Source organism: Epinephelus moara, chromosome 9, assembly GCF_006386435.1.
Source record: "Epinephelus moara isolate mb chromosome 9, YSFRI_EMoa_1.0, whole genome shotgun sequence".
In the NCBI taxonomy this organism is placed as follows: domain Eukaryota; kingdom Metazoa; phylum Chordata; class Actinopteri; order Perciformes; family Serranidae; genus Epinephelus; species Epinephelus moara.
Genome location: NC_065514.1, coordinates 10,520,682 through 10,537,645, shown reverse-complemented (window position 1 = coordinate 10,537,645; position 16,964 = coordinate 10,520,682). Strand labels below are relative to the sequence as shown.

Here is a 16,964-nt window from a genome sequence, read left to right as displayed (position 1 = left end):
TTTAGGTCGACAAACGCCAGCAACTCTTATTTTGTCTACAGAGGTTTAGAGGGAAAACCCTTGATTTAATCGTAGCCTCCTTGTCAGTTTGTTTTTAGAAACCATGGTGTGATATATGGAAGGAACATTAACCAATAAAACTAGATGTCTCCATTAACAAGAGGGTGCTTTCACACCTGCCCTGTTTGGTTTGGGTCAATCGAACTCAAGTGGAGTTCGTTTGGGCAGCTGTGAACACAGCCCCAAACAACCAGACTGAGACCCTCTTGAACAGGTCGGTTACAAACAAACTCTGGAGCAGTTTCATTGTGGCGAGTGTTCCGACCTCGATCTGAACCAACTGCAGTCACACTAGACATTGTTTGGGTTAAATAAACATGAGTGTGTTACAGTGCTAACTTCAAGATGCTAGTATTCACACAGTGACAGTGGGTGCGTTTGTAAATCCAATCCAAGAGTGTGGTGTTTTGAACAACTGAACACGACATTCCAACAATGCTACAAGTTTACGAATGGTCCAGTTTGTGTTATTGTGCGCCCCAGTACTCGAAGTGAGTATTTGTGAATGCACCCAATGTTAAGCATGAAATGTTTACCATGTTCCGAAAACGCACACAATGCACTAAACATCCAATATAAGAACGATTGTTCAGCATGCTTTGTGTACATAATGCTTGAGCCTTCTAACTGATTGGGGACACGTAACCATGGTAACTCATGCCAACTTCAGCTGTACTGGTAATTTAAAAATAATTTAAACCTGGGCTATTCTATGCCTAGCAAAGACACTTCTTACATACTTACGCTTAAAGCATTATTGACGTTACAGAGTTGTCTTGGACGCTGTCTGTTACGGACATCCTCTACTGTGTTGAATTGTAGGATATTTATACTGGTGTAATGTCCAGTGTTTGCATACTGTAATATTTCACGGAAATAGTAGCCTATGCATTTCACATACTATTGGTTTCATACTGTGGTTTTGGATATACTATAAAGAAATGTCACGTTTTAGTCTACGAAATAGCACATTAGTGAGGAATATTGGACACAGCTTTAGTTTGGCTGTAACCACTTATCCTGTTGGGGGTCACGGGGGTGCTGGAGCCTATCCCAGCTGACACTGAGTGAGAGACAGGGTACACCCTAGACAGGTCGCCAGACTATCACAGGGCTGACACATAGAGACAGACAACCATTCACACTCATATTCACACCTACGGACAATTTAGAGTCACCAATTAACCTGCACGTTTTTGGATTGTGGGACGAAGCCGGAGTACCTGGAGAAAACCCACGCTGACACAGGGAGAACATGCAAACTCCACACAGAAGGGCTCCCCCACCCTGGGTTCAAACCAGGAACCCTCTTGCTGTGAGGGGACAATGCCAACCACTACACCACCGGGCGGCCAATGTAATGAAATTTCATGAAATGTTAAAATGAATGCATCCTCTGGGGCCCATGAATGACTTCACAAGATTCCACTGCAAAGGACATAATATCAATTTATACTGTAAATAAACCTGGTTATTCAACTGCATGTTTATTTTATAATGCATTAGATTTGTTTCTTCTAGTCTAAAAAGATCCATTTTTTGCCCTCCTACAGAGCAACATAATCATCCCATTGGGGTCATGTTACTGTCTACTCACTTTGTTTTAGCTCTATTTGGTGTCCAACAACTCCTCAGGGGAATATCTGACTCTTGCTCAACTAGATTCACCAGCAATTCGGTTTGGCTCTCTGCTGCTTCCTGCTGGGCAGGTCACAGACACTCGGCTTGTCTCAGCTTGTTTGCAGGAAGTCGCTGCCTATAGTTTTACAGAATATGAAGGGTTGGTAAGAGCAGTAGGATTCAACCATACAGTCTTAAGGCAGACCAAAGAGTCAAGTTATCACAGAATCTAAATGTTCTACAGTTTCTTTGATATATCCACTTTCATTCTTTTTGGAACAGTGTGTGCTCACATTCTTTAATTTGTGACTGTGAAGCCCCTTCAAACTCAGTTGGACTCATAGTTGGACTGCTATATTACAAAAATGCTCAGTAATTACTACTATAATTTGTGTTGGAATAATAAATCAGATAGTCCATTAGTCAGTTGGAAGAAAATTAATTTCAAACCAATTTGATAAACAATTTCAAGTAATTTATCTTGCAAAAATCCCAAATATTTGCTGCTCTGTTTTGTTTATGTCTTGTAAATTAATTATCTTTTGTTTTTGGACTGCTGGTTGGACAAAAAAAGCTATTTGAGGACAACACCTTGGGCGCTGGGAAATAGTGACATTTTTCATTATTTCCCGACATCTGGGACTGTAAAATTAACCAAAGCTGTAGCCATGGAGTCAACATGTCAACAACCAGTCCTGAAACACAGCCCAAAATGAGGGCCAATCCACCCTGCCCAACCTGTGAAACATAAGCAATAATCAATGACCCAAACCAGCAAACCAGAGCTAAAAGTTTCTGGCAATGACCATCGCTCATACTGACCTACTTGTTGTTGGCTATACTGTGTGCCATTTCCTGTAATAGCACAAACGTGTCATCTGTTTTAAAAAGTACAAACATAGGAAGACAGCAAGTACTCATCCATCTTTTAAGTGGCCACGTGTTAAGTATGATCTGAAGTGCACAGCTGACAGGTACATGACATTTCAGAAAAGGATGGCTTTTGACGAATAAGTCACTGCCCGAGCGCTAGTATTTGATGAACGGGTTGTGTATGCAGATATAAGTGATGAGTTATATGATAAGGAAACACGACAATTCTTATTTTCAGGTGATTATAAACTTATGAATATATAGTCGTGAATATCATATACCATTTCTGCCGATAGATGCCCCTAAATCCTACACACTGGACCTTTAACAGATAAACCGATAATGTACGTAACTGTTGTTGCAGGCCTAAAAACAATAAAATCACTGGGATGGTTGGACTTGGCAATGCAAGTATATTTTATTTACAGTTGTATAAACAAGATGATTCAATGCAAGATCTTTACTGGAAAAGGTAAGAAAAACAAGTGATTCTTCCCTTAAGGGGTTGTGTGTGTGTGTGTGTGTGTGTGTGTGTGTGTGTGTGTGTGTGTGTGTTTGTGTGTGTGTGTGAGTGTGTGTGTGTGTGTGTGTGTGTTGATGCATGCCTGTGTATCACAACTGTTATGTGTGTGCGTGTGTAACTAGACATTCTCAGCAGCAGTCGTAACACAAGCAGTACAATCTCCTCAACCCTATCTACACTGAACCAGACTCTATTTACAGTCCATTCAACTTAAGTGCTCCGTGCAGAGCTCAGCTGACTGTACACGGCAACAGCACGCATCCAAAAACAAACTCAAGCACTGATAGTAACACATAAGCATGCATAGGCCAGAATGAGAATGTGATCAGAAGCAAACTCTCAGTTCAAGGTCAGAAACCAAATTGTGTCGTTATTGATCTTACAGCTGTTTTTCTAAGAGTAAAAAGAAAAAGAGGTTTGTGAAATTAAAACATGTCAGAGTGGAGAATGTGTTTGGCTGATGTTACAGTGGTAAATCCACATCTTTATTTTACAGTTTGGGAGACGCCTCAGCATAAAGTGCTAAGCAGTGCCAGAGACCGGGCAGGATAGTGATGGTCTTTTCAACAAACAGCAGTGGTTTCTCAGCTCCAGAAAATGGGAAACGGCCTGTTTTTGCATCTAACCAAGACCTGCAAAGAAGCTCGCAAGCTGAGCCACGCTTTCAATCCACTCGGGTTTCTTTCGTGCAAAAGTTCTCCGGCTCTGCGCCAGGAGGAGGTTTTGCACGAAGGGCCGAGTGCTGGTTGGGTGAAAAACCTGGCCCTTTGATGCAACCCCTCGGAGACTGGAAATGAGAAAGACTGCTGCGGCAGGAGAGAGGAAGAGAGAGGGCGTCCCCAAAAGCAACATGGCTCCCGGATGAGTGTTTGGACATAAAAACACCAGCCTTACTCAACTGTTTCATCAGATTGCAAATGAATCTGCGAGTTCATACGTTCACCTGCTTAATCTTGCTATAAATAGTATAAAGCATCACAGCTTATCTTTAAGAGTTCTCACTAGAAATGAAAATAAAAACATGCATTTGGCAGATTAGTACAAAATTAAAGGGGAAAAAGATATGATTTTAAACTACAGAATCTGATCTTCAAAATAGTAGTTTCATCATTCATATACATAAAGCTCTTATTCATATACAAGCACACACATGCTTCTATCATCTTCTCTGGTAGACAAGATCCTCATTGTTAGTGCCATTATTAGTGCTTCTCAATTAAAGAAATGTCTTCTAAAAACCTTTAAAGTGTCGATAAAAACACAGGTAGGTAGTTCCTATTAAAAAATACTTGATATCCATTGAAGCTTACAGTACGTCTTGTATTGCAGTATATGTTGTTCAGAAAACTAGATATTACTATGGTATCTAAGCCCTAATTGGAAGTGATATGTTGAGTACAGTACTTGCACCGAAACTTGGTTAATCCATAAACCTAACCTAAACTCAACCTGGCTTTCTAAACTTATACAGGAAATTTGAAAGCACATCAAACATTAAGTAAATTTCTGTGAGTAAAAGGACAAAAACAAGGTTAAATAAGTTTGCTAATAATATACAGAAGGAAAAGATCGTATATGTGAGTCAGATGGGGTCTAATGTGCATGCTCAGGGAACATCTAACGTCAGGTAATCCTGACTTTTTAAAAAAAGGTGCAAGTTCAGTGTTTTCAGACACTTCTTCAGCAAGCGGTTTCCTCAAAAGCTCCGTCGACAGGCGGTGAAATGAAAGCTTCGGCTTCGAGCGGCGAAGGGAACGAGGAGATGGGCTCTCCCTCCCTGTCGCCTCCACTTCTTCCTCCTCTCCTTTTTCTTCCTCGTCTCGCTTCCTCTCTCCCTGGGGAGCGAACCTCGGTGTCTCCCTCTCTTTACACCACGGTGCTGACAGACGGGTCAGACAAGTTGAGCTGGCCCGTGATGTCAGTGGGTGGGTACTGCTGCAGAGATGAAGAGAAATGGGGGGGAAGGAGGAAGGGAGACAGTCATTTCTTGACAAAAGCAGCATTTGGCAGCTTCTGCAACACTGCTTATCTAAGCATTCATCTCTGATTTGAGGAACACCTGTGCTTCATTTCTGCAGAAATCCAGAAGCAGAAGGGTTCTCTAACCCCTCTCAGGCAAACTCAGTGTCACAGTTTGTCTTGAATCTCTTAAGTTTGGGATTTTTGTAAAGCAGTTGTGCCTGAGATGGGCTAGTTGGGAGCAGATGTAAGGTCCTGAGTCTAGACAACAGCACATTTGAATCATTTTTCTTTTATCCTTTTGACGTGGGTGATAATTTGCTGCCATGGGTGAAACAGACAGCTCATTTATCTCCCCACAGTCATTTGTATGCATGCAGACAGGCGGCTTCTCTAATTTTAGCAGCTCGGGAGGAGGAGAGGATGGATTTTAGGCTGATTTCAAAGTGCTGTTGTGCCGGACTCTTACGTCCAGTCCCTGCTTCACTGTGCTTCTTTTAAAGCAGAGTGCATTGAATTATAGGCGTCTACAGTGCTGAGAGGGGAAACGAAATCCCGATTCCATGCAGGTGCTTAGTTTCTATGGCAACAGGGATTTTGCCTTTGACTGAGTCTTTTGAGTGTGTGTGGTCTGACAGCAGTAAGCCATATTTTTCGACAATGCTGAGGCTGCTTTTTTCTGCTAATGAGCAGAAATACCTGATGAAACAATAACTGGTTAAACATTGTGAATAGAGTCGATTGCAGTCACAAATAGAGCCGGTAACATGCTGTTCTTTTGTGGATTAGCTTCATGTTTTGGAACACAGTGAGACTGGGTGGGGTCAAAAACTTGTCTGCATTATGTTCATTATAGTTGAAGTGATTTCCAACGTGCCAATCATCATCCTGACTCACAGCACTATGACGGGAAAACCTGTTTCATAACATCCAATGTGCAAGAAAACATCTTTTGTTTGTGCATGAAAATGCAGTACAAGTGAATATTGCAGAACCAAAACACTGAAGAGTCTTGCCTCAGTGTTCCTGTACTTTTTTTTGTCTTTCTCAATTAAGCAAGATCTCAGGATTTTTAAATGCCTCTCGTTTTAAGCTGATAGAGCCAATACATTCAAGCATATGAGCTTCAGAAGCTGTTATGATGCAACTAACATGCTGACAGATGGGGCAACATCCAGACTGAAGAGCCAAATGTCACATTGTTTTGGAATAAACGGGAGTCAGAGTGGATGTCCCTCATCTCCTTGACCCGCAAGTTGCATCATCATATGGCTTACAGCCCCCACTTGGGTCTCCTCATGTCTTGTACCTTGAGGGCCTGCTAACAGCACGCCCTACTGGGGTCAAGTGGACCAGCAAAAGAGAGACACCTCACTGACATCACAACCACAGTTAATGGTTATAAAGCTGCTATTTAAACATGGTGATTCTTCTTTATATATATATATGGCTACAAAGATTATTTATGCTACTGTTACTACAGCTATGACAGTTACAGTCATTGGCATGCTTGCAGAGGGAGAGAGGAGCAGTGTGGCATGTGGGTGAGGGACACTGACACTCAAGTCCATTGATATCCATTAATATAAAAGAAGAACATTTATATAAAATCAAAATAATGGTCAAAGACTGGGGATGGGAAATCTTTCAATTGGAGCATCTTGTTTTTTCATTACACTACATCCTGTTTTAGTTTCCACTTTTTATCCAGACATTTTGTTTTTTCACAGCTGGGGCTCCCAAAACCAGCATCCGAACCCTCACACAGACATATTAACAATGGCGATCCCTCTCTTCTTCTCTTCAAACGAGACCAACTCTATTGAGAAACCTCCAGGGGAGAGTAAAGGTGGTTTGGTTCAATGCAGAAACATCCATAAAAAAATAAAGACAGTTAACATAAGAGAAAGAGAAAAAGACAGGAGATCAAATAAAAACACACAATAAAGTTTTTCTTTCCTTTGTGACCCGTTAGCTTAGCTGCCATAGGCTACATCTCCCCTGGGAAACACATTCAAAACACAATGTTGGTACAGAAGCCTTGCCGTGAAGGTGTCTGTGCTATCTCCAGAGATTTTTTTTTTTTGTTCTCTTTTTAGAGTCTCATGCCAGATTTGGTCAGTGACCAGCTATGTGTGTAGCAGAGCAGCTGGGCACAAATGACCGCGGGTCACTGGTTTGTCAGAGCACTCCAAGCTTGTGGAGCACAATCTCCCAACCGCAACGAGCAGGACTTTTTCAACTGAACTGTGAAGGAATGGAGAAAACCTGACACTCTCATTGTGCTGCAACAAAAGGAGTCAAGCAAAGACATGGAGACGGAGGATTTAGAATAAGAAGAATAGCTTGTATTTGTAACACAGTGAGAGTCTAAGGCTTCACAGAGTTTTGTAGTTCGTCAAAACAATAATTAAAACATAAAAGAAGACCGGCACCACCACCTGAAAATATACCCTGAAAGAAGCATGCACAGTTCAGACCACAAGGACACTGAAAAATAAACAAGAATTATGACAAAGAAAATATGACAAAGCAAAAAGTAAATTGATTAATAGAAATCCATGAGTGTAATCCTGAAATAGACATGTTGATAAAAAAGATAACACATTAGTTTTCTTCCCAGGAGGACCGGCCATCACGACTACCTTGGAAATGGATTTTTTTTTGGAAAAAAAATGACAAAACACCAGCGCATGCTTTTCAAACCAAAAGCAAACCAACAACCCAAACAGAGGAAGTGCGGGCGGGATTGGTGCAAAGAAACGATGGATATACAAAGGATCAAGCAGTCAAAATGACAGGACACAAACACACATATATCTTGTATGCTTTAAGTACAGTACACACACACCACAACGCCACCATAACAGGACACAATCGCCAGAACCCACGTCCAAACCAGAGGCAGGGAGGAAGAGCAGCCCAAGACAGAACACCACTGGCAGACTGCTTGCTTTTGTCGCCCCCCTCCTCCAGAAGAACACGCCACTAATCCCGTCAAAACCCCCAAAAAATCCTTGGGACGCCCCCCTTGACAAATTCAGAGCCCAGCTCCTGGCCTGGCCTGACCTGAGTTCCTGCACTGATGCCCTCCAGCCTGTAGAGGATCTACAGATGCTAAATGGTGATGGCTGATCGATGGTGAACGGACAGACACGTGGCAGAGGCCGCGGAGCCGTGTGGAAATGGGTGAGTGGAACATGGGAGTCTCTCGAGGTCGGATATGGACATGTAGGCAGAGAGGACAGAGGAGGAGAAAGGAGAGGGGTGAAAGTAGAGACAGGAAGAGGAAGAGGAGGCGGAGGAGGAGGAGAAGAGGAAAGAGAGGGAAGAATAAACGGGAAGATGTTGCTTCTTTGTCTCCTTACCGTGTCTTTGGAGGACCTACGTCTCTTGATGCTGGAGGCCAGGGTGGTACTGATGGACCTAAAAGAGGCTTTCTTTTTGGGGTCGGGCTCTGCTCTACCACTTTTCCTATCCTAAAATGAATATATGTAGAAACATTATTCATGTCCTCTGGCTGGGGTGATAACCGTGGTTTCAGTCTCACCCATTCTCTCTCCCCAACCCCACCACCCCCCACCCATTACCTTATTTTATATTGTCTAAATAGAGGGAGGGTCCTTGTGAGAAAGACTACAGCATTTGGAAATGTAAAATGCGCAAAGAGGGAGAAAGAAAGGGATAAAGCCTGTTAGATGTGAGAGTGGAAGTAGTCTTTCCAGTCTGATATGAGGGCATTTGCCTACATTTTATGCGACATTATCACAGTGGGACTGCACAAGATGGCGCGGTAGTCCTCTAGAAATGTGCTGACACATTCACTCGACCCCTAGGAATGCATTGGAATGAGTGATGACTAGTAAAGATGTCAGTGGGTGTGATACCTAAGTTACACGACTAAATAATCTGCCTGTATGCTGAACACCAAGTTGCAACTTCCTCGTCTCGACACACAAGCGTTCTTAAATTTATGGATCAGCTAAATATGACTTAAAAATATATCTAGAATCTCTGCGCTCGGTTCTGACTGAGGCGCAGAGATCCGGAAAACATTTAGAAATGCCGTCCTGTCGAAAAAGAAATAAAAAAAGAAGCAGTTTTAACCATAACCTTATAAGATGGCGTGCCAATTTGGTGCCCTCCCCTCCCTCATACCATCAGAGTGCCCCACAGCTACTCTCAGCACAATAACTGGGTGTTTGTGTGCAACAAAAAAAAAAAAACTCATATTAAGGTATTCTTACATCCTGAGTCTCTAGAGAGGAAGAGGGCTGCATAGGGGGAGAAAAGAAAAATAAAATAAATTTCCATCCACTTGATCGTTATTACTTTAAAGTAGATCCTTAAGCAAAAGCCAAGGGAAACCAAAGAGGGCGGATAATTGAAAAGAAAAGGAAAGACTAGCAAAGCAAACATCCACATCCAAAGCCAGGCAGGTATAAAAAGTCAAGAAGCTACAGTGTCGAATGCCACTAAGATGCATATCAAAGAGGGAAAACAACAGCGACAAAAGTCAGTAATTTAAGCCCATTTAAAGTCATTATACCTTAAAGTGGTATAATGGAAATTCACCCCACACACCAGGGAATGAGATGAGTATGAGATGGAGTGCGTTAAAAATTCTAATTCTATTCTTCATCTAAGTTAAAGTGCAAAAGAAAGAGAAAAGATTTGCTACTCTGTTTGCTTGATTTCATAAAGATCTGAGCAGATGGAGGCTAAAGGATGCTACTTCTAAAAAAAGAAAGCACTCTAAGATGGATGTTAGGAAAGTAAAAGTGGAGGATGAGCGAGGAGTTGCAGGGAGGGAGGCCCTGTAGCCGGGCGGGGCAGTGTGGTGTGAATTTCAACATGCCAAAACGTTTTATGGATGGAGAGAGGGGTAAAAGGGGAAAACATAGAATAAGTAAACACAAAACAAATAGCATGACAAATCAATCCTGGCCAGCACTGGCCCCCGCAGTACATCCTTTTTCATCAGGTCACATGACTAGGCACTTTTTTGGGCACATTTGTATCACCCATCACCCCGCCAACCAGCACTTTGTCTCTCAACACCCTAATGACATGATATCAGGTGGCGAGCAGGCGTTAGCTGGCGTGGAGGATAGATGAGAGCTGGCAGAGGAGTGATTGGTGCACGACCTCACTCCCGTTTTAGTGCAGGAATAAATAAAATGCTTCTCCTGTTGGAAGATGACATCTCATGTTAGTAAATGGAGGAAGTCAGCCCGTGTAACTAACTGTAAGCGTCTTGGTTTCGGGGAAAATCAATGCCCAAGTGACGTCACTTTTTCTTCTTTTAAATCTTTACTTTCCCCCATTTCTTACACGTGTGAGGCTGCAGGAGTGCAGTCTAGCCTCTCTGAGCCCTGATGAGGTGCTGCGTGTGCACAGCCCCGGCCATGCACGGCATGCTGGACCATCAGATGAAGCGTGGCATGGGACTCGCACAGTGTACAGCAGCCACCTGTTTCTTTGTCGGAAACAGGAGCGAGCCGCTGCAGTGCATCATCGTCATACACCATAATCATCATCATCATTATCATCATCAACATCATCATCAACAACATCATAATCATCATCAAGCTATAGGGTTTGTGACATTTTGTTTTCAACCCAGCTGACACCAGTTTTACTTTTGTTCAGACAGTGCACTTCTGAGTAACATCTGTTTCAAAGGGAACAGCCAGTCACGTAGCCTCTCAGTGATGTAGTGGTCATCAAAACGTTCAGTACAAATGACCACGCTGAAACAAATCAGTAACATATACAGTATAGCTACATAAATCTGTATGATGTAAATTCATAGAACACATTATAGTTAGTAGCATTAAGACCAAGTTGCAAAACAAGTACATGAAGATATAAAATATACGAAGCCTGTGAAGTTCATACCAGAGTCTGATATATGTTATTCACCAATATTAGCAGATATACTCGCATCACCATCAGTGTTGAGAGGTTGTCTCTCAGTGCACACAACTGCATTCAATTCAGACATGAGCCATGTTGGAAACTTTACAGAAATGGTTGTGAAACCCAGTGAGATTGTTGTCATGACTTTTAAACCTTCCATAACCTTTTTTTGCTACTTTAGAGCAGGAGAAACAAGCTGTGAACACAAAACTGACACACGTTTTAATTTTAAAAAGGCAAACTTAATTACACATCAGATACTAAGCATCATTTGTGTTCATTTGGAGTCACGTTTCTATCCAGCTCTTCAACATAATTTTATTCTTTTAGCTCTGGTTTGGTCATCACCAACTCCTGAGAAAAAATTCTGTGTCTTTAGCTGCTAAATGCTTTACTTTGTTCACCAGCTAGTCACTAACTGTGTCTGTCCATTGTCTATGCTGGAATCTATGGAAGCTCATTTCTGCCAGTGTAATTAAAATAAAAAGACAAAATACAAAATAAAAGAGGCTTTTTTTCCCCCAAGATAATGAGTTAGTATTTCAAATTAATGAGAAACTTTCTTAAAATAATGAGAATCTCAGTACAATGAGAAACTTGTCTCAAAATAATTTGGAACTTTCTCGAAATTATGAGTTAGTATCTCACAGTAATGAGAAGCTTTTTTTCCCCCCCAAAAAATAATGAATTTTTTTATCTCAAATATAATGAAAAACTCAAAATAATGAGAATCTTAAAATAATGAGAAACTTTCTCAAAATAATGAAAATCTCAAAATGATGAGAAACTTTCTCAAAAATAATGAGAATCTTAAAATAATGAGAAACTTTCACAAAATAATGAGAATCTTAAAATAGTGAGAAACTTTCTCAAAAATAATGAGAATCTTAAAATAATGAGAAACTTTCACAAAATAATGAGAATCTTAAAATAATGAGAAACTTTCTCAAAATAATGAAAATCTCAAAATGATGAGAATCTCAAAATAATGAGAAACTTTCTCAAAAATAATGAGAATCTTAAAATAACGTGAAACTTTCTCAAAATGATGAGAATCTCAAAATAATGAGAAACTTTCTCAAAAATAAAGACAATCTTAAAATGAGAAACTTTCTCAAAAATAACGAGAATCTCAAAATAATGAGAAACTTTCTCAAAAATAATGAGAATCTTAAAATAATGAGAAACTTTCTCAAAATAATGAAAAACTCAAAATAATGAGAAACTTTTTCAAAATAATGAGAAACTTTCTAAAAAAATGAGTCTCAAAATAGTGAGAAACTTTCTAAAAAAATGAGAATCTCAAAATAATGAGAAACTTTCTCAAAAATAATGAGAATCTTAAAATAGAGAAACTTTCTCAAAAATAATGAGAATCTTAAAATAATGAGAAACTTTCACAAAATAATGAGAATCTTAAAATAATGAGAAACTTTCTCAAAATAATGAGAAACTTTCTCAAAATAATGAGAAACTTTCTAAAAAAATGAGTCTCTCAAAATAGTGAGAAACTTTCTAAAAAAATGAGTATCTCAAAATAATGAGAAACTTTCTTAAAATAATGAGAAGCTTTCTCAAAATAATGAGTATCTCAAAATAATGAGTATCTCAAAATAATGGGAAACTTTCTAAAATAATGAGTATCACAAAATAATGAGAAAATTTCTAAAAATAATGAGTTTCTCAAAATAATGAGAAAATTTCTCAAAATAATGAGTATCTCTAAATAATAAGGAAACTTTCTAAAATAATGAGTATCACAAAATAATGAGAAAAGTTCTAAAAATAATGAGTTCCTCAAAATAATGAGAAAATTTCTCAAAATAATGAGTATCTCTAAATAATAAGGACACTTTCTAAAAATAATGAGTATCTCAAAATAAGTTTTTCGAAAAAAATTACTTAAACTAAAAACAGGAACTTTTTCGAAATAATGATTTAGTATCTCAAAACAACAGTGAGTTTGTTATTTCGAAAATAATTAGAAACTTTTGAAAAATAATGACTTGCTCATCTCAAAATAATTAGAACTTTTTAAAAAATAATGAGTTAGTTTTTTCGAATAGAGACAAACTCTCTCAAAATGAGAGAAACTTTCTCAAAAGAATGACTTAGTTATTTCAAAATAGTGACAAATGACACCAATACATTATTTTGACATACTAACACATTATTTTGAGAAAGTTTTGATTGATACAGGATCTTTCTTTTTTTATTTATGTATTTTTTTTCTTCCATAGCAACAAATGGCAGCTGTGGACAAAAACGACGCTATGGAGCAATGAGAGTGAATCAGAACAGTAAATCTGTGGGCTGTCTTCAGTATCCTCCATTATTACATAAAAGAGACAAAATCTTGTGCAAAATTTGTGAAGCTACACAGCAGATATGATACCTACGTACTTTGTATAATGTATATTATAAATTTAGATCATAAAGATTTACATCAGCTTCAAAAAGGCTGCTAAATTCTCTTACCATAAGAAAAATAAGCACTAATTGACATTAAGTAGGTCTACCCCCACTACATCTCTGTGGCTACAGCTTCCTGAAGATGGAATATCTTACAATGCATGCACCTTTATTTATTTGTAAAGCCTTGTGGGAAGGGGGTAATGATCGGTGGTGTGGTAGATAATGAACTTAAATTTGGGTTTTTTCAAGCATTAACACACGTAGAGGGTGAGGGATGTAGTACATAAACAGATTTAGTCAGAAGTGCACGTTCTCTCAGATTACATCTCTGTGTTTGAAGGTATGTGGGTGCACAGCACTGCACAGTGCTTGGCATAATACACCAACCTGAGGCAGTTTAAGCACATCATTACATACACACACATACAAGCAGTCAAAAATGATGCCAACAATGGGACTCCAGGTCTCAGTGCTTGCTGTACTAAGGAAGGAGGAGGCCACATAAACTGTGATCTTAGGTTTTCCATCGTGATGAGCTTGTGTCCTACATAACCAACTTGTCATTTTCAATTTGTGAAAATCAGATCACGGTGAGTAATCTAATCAGTGCACCCAAACAGTATGAATAATACGCTGAATAATATTCACGCAAAACCGAACAGATTGCATTAGCTCAACTTGACTTCGCGGGCTCCCTCTGTGCTTCTTGCATGAGACTCCATTACGGCGGTTATATTTAGGGCGGTGAAGATTGTGTGTGTCCGTTATTTTAGCTCAAGGGCTCGCAGTAACAGCCGATGAGCAAGATGAGCATGCATGAGCCGTCTCTGTTCAGTGGTGCAGAGAAATCAACGTGACCATCGCTGACATGGATCGGAAACTCGCTAGTCTACGGGCAGTTTAGTGTGTCCCTCTCCTTTCTCAGTGATGCCCCCCCCCACCTCCCCTCCCAGCATGCATTCGCCTGCTGTATGCGCCTAGAGAACGCACATCCATATGAGGACACTCACGACAGTTACATACAGTAGTCAGGTCGATGGCAGACACTCTCAGAAGGACACTGATTTGCTGGCAGGCACTTGTGATGTCATACTGTACCTTCCTCCAGCCCTGCCAAACACTGAGCTTTGGTTCAAGCTTTACAGAGGCAGGCTGTGTCACACACTCACAGTGTGACTGGCCATTAAATGTGTGACCCCTGCACCTCCGAGCTATCCAATCAGGAAGTGAAACCATTAGGAGTGAAGAAAGGGAGGGGGGGTGTGGGTGGAGGAGGAGCGCAACGCCTCACAGCCACATTTGATTGCATTGGAAAACGGGAGCAAATCATGTTCTTCATCGGCTGAGTGGAGGACCTTACTGCTTCATTGTAGCTTAAAGGGTTAGTCCACTCAAATTACAAAAAAGAACAATCTCATTTACTCTTCATAGTATCTTACCATGCAGATATCTTTAAATCACAGTTCTATTCACCCCCATTTTACTGGTTTGGTGGCAGAAGCCTAGCCCATACAACCAATCCACATGGCTAGATACCACTTGGGCAAGGAGGACATTCTATTTTTGAAATTTGGGTGAGCTGACCCTTCAAATTGGCGACTGCGTCTGCTTGCATTGCGTTGCATGAAGCCCCTGGCATGCAAGGTAAGTTTAACTCATATTCAATGAACACTGCAGTGGATAAGGAGACATACTGTACACTGTAGCATTTACTGTTTTGCACCGTCACTGCGGTGTGATCGTGCCAGGGCATTGATTTTAATCTTTATGCTCTATTTGCATTGTTAGCTCCTAGCTGCTGTGAGTATGGCCTTCCAAACAAATGGAAATCAATGATGACGCGATCAAAGTGCATCAACCGCACAGTAATCACTGTTATTGTTGTTCTTTATGTGTCTGGACATTTGCTTCCTTTTGTTCCATGTCCACATCATCTGACCTTATGAGCTGTATAAGCGCCACAGCAGTAGCTTAGAAAATACTAAGTCATGCCATGGACATGGGAGGTGAAGTTTTAATTTGGATGTCCATCATGTTAGAGGGTGACAGGGCTATTTATCTTACTGTTACTCTAACAGCGAGAGGTGGCATGGGGGTGGAAATGGCTCTGCTAGTTAGTTACATACTAATGAGGGGGTCCCGGCCACCGCTTGGCTTCCAGAGGCCTCCTTACTGTCCTGCAGGCACACACAAGAGACACGGGCGCCGTTGGCCTCTGTGAACTGTTTTAGGATCGACACGGTGGCCGCTGAGGATGCCTTGCAGTGCATGAAGGCATCAGAGATCACGGTTTCTCATACGGTGATCTGGCAGTCTGACCACCACCGGTGTACAAAATCAAAAGCTCCTAAAAAAAAAAGGCTGAAAGACCAGAAATCAACCCCCGTGAGGAGGGGCCTCTGTTGGCCCTCTTGCACCCCAGTCTCAGCCTTTCCACCTTGGGTTTAAACGAGCAGAGGGGATCAATCCTACCTGCAGGTTCTTCCTCCAAACATTGACCGCCGCAAAGGCCAGCTGCATCTGCTTCCTGCGGGCGTCTTTATGGCGCTTATAGGCGATTTCAATGAAGATTAGGAAGATCCCTGCCGCAATACCACCAGCCACCAGCATGAACACTCCTGTTAGCGAAGGGGCAGATAAGCAGAAACAGAGCAGAGGTAGAGATTGTGAGCTGCTGGTCTACAAACCCGCCGCTCCCACTGTGCATGAAAGCATGGTGTGCCCGTCATGCTCAGCGGTCGCCCCTCTTTTTTTCAACCAGCTCCTACTGTCGAAGGCAGCTGCAACCCACACACTATTAATCGAGAACCACAACTGCACAACGCCACAGCACAAGATACTATACGGCACACTTCCACAGAGCACCCACGCCGACACTAAAACAACGATTTTTTTTTTTTAAAGGTATTGGACAAAAAAGGGCTACAGTACCTTACCACTGCAGTTTTTGTCCAATCACTTTTAAGGCTTTCTCTACGCCTTAAGGACCATACCTGCCATGTTTTCAAAGGTGAGTGTGGCTGGGGCATTGCTCCTTGAGTCACACTCCTGGTATCTCACCCAGGTTTTATCTAGGTCTTCCATGAAGCCGTTCTCATGAGAACTGCAGGGGGTTGGGGGTGGTGGGGAGAGAGGTGACAAAGTTAATACACGCCGCAAAAGGCGGGATATCCGAGCCGCTCACTCCCAGATAGCAACACAAATGACATAGAGACAGCAGGACAGGTGTACTGACAGACAGACAATAACTAGACAGAGACAAACAGACAGAGAGGGCAGGAGAGGGGAGATACAGAGAGAGCTGCGACATAAGGCGATGTATTGGATGGCTATAAGTGGTCAGTACGTGACCATGAAATCATATTGATAAGAAACGAAAGAAGTCATACGAGTAATGCAGCTTCGGCTGGGACAGACCTGAGAATGGCCAGGGACACATTCTGTTTCCAGGGGCTGTCCTTGCGCATGCCTATGCCAAAGCCCGAACGGAAAAACAGCTCTCCCGTGGTCACCAGGTCGCACTTCTGCGAGGCTTCAAACTCCAGCACCGCAGAGTCCCAGATGAAAGCATGCAGCTTGCTGTGGGGGAGGG

At 41.3% G+C, this 16,964-nt stretch overlaps 1 protein-coding gene across 9 annotated transcripts in view; it reads right to left on the bottom strand.

Moving 5' to 3' along the window:
• Positions 1-2,961: 2,961 nt before the first annotated feature.
• The window catches only part of grin1a (glutamate receptor, ionotropic, N-methyl D-aspartate 1a), a 47,361-nt gene continuing 33,358 nt past the window's right edge, over positions 2,962-16,964 (bottom strand). For 4 of the 9 annotated variants that reach the window (XM_050053316.1, XM_050053317.1, XM_050053319.1 and 1 more), the window contains 6 exons: positions 16,790-16,951; positions 16,366-16,475; positions 15,845-15,990; positions 9,283-9,309; positions 8,404-8,514; positions 2,962-5,011 (listed from right to left, as the gene is read on the bottom strand). In XM_050053316.1, the coding sequence (XP_049909273.1) occupies positions 4,943-5,011; positions 8,404-8,514; positions 9,283-9,309; positions 15,845-15,990; positions 16,366-16,475; positions 16,790-16,951 (625 nt within the window). In that variant the 3' untranslated portion in view covers positions 2,962-4,942. The remainder of the gene's footprint in view (positions 5,012-8,403; positions 8,515-9,282; positions 9,310-15,844; positions 15,991-16,365; positions 16,476-16,789; positions 16,952-16,964) is intronic. The other 5 variants (XM_050053321.1, XM_050053323.1, XM_050053324.1 and 2 more) reach the window with 3 other exon arrangements.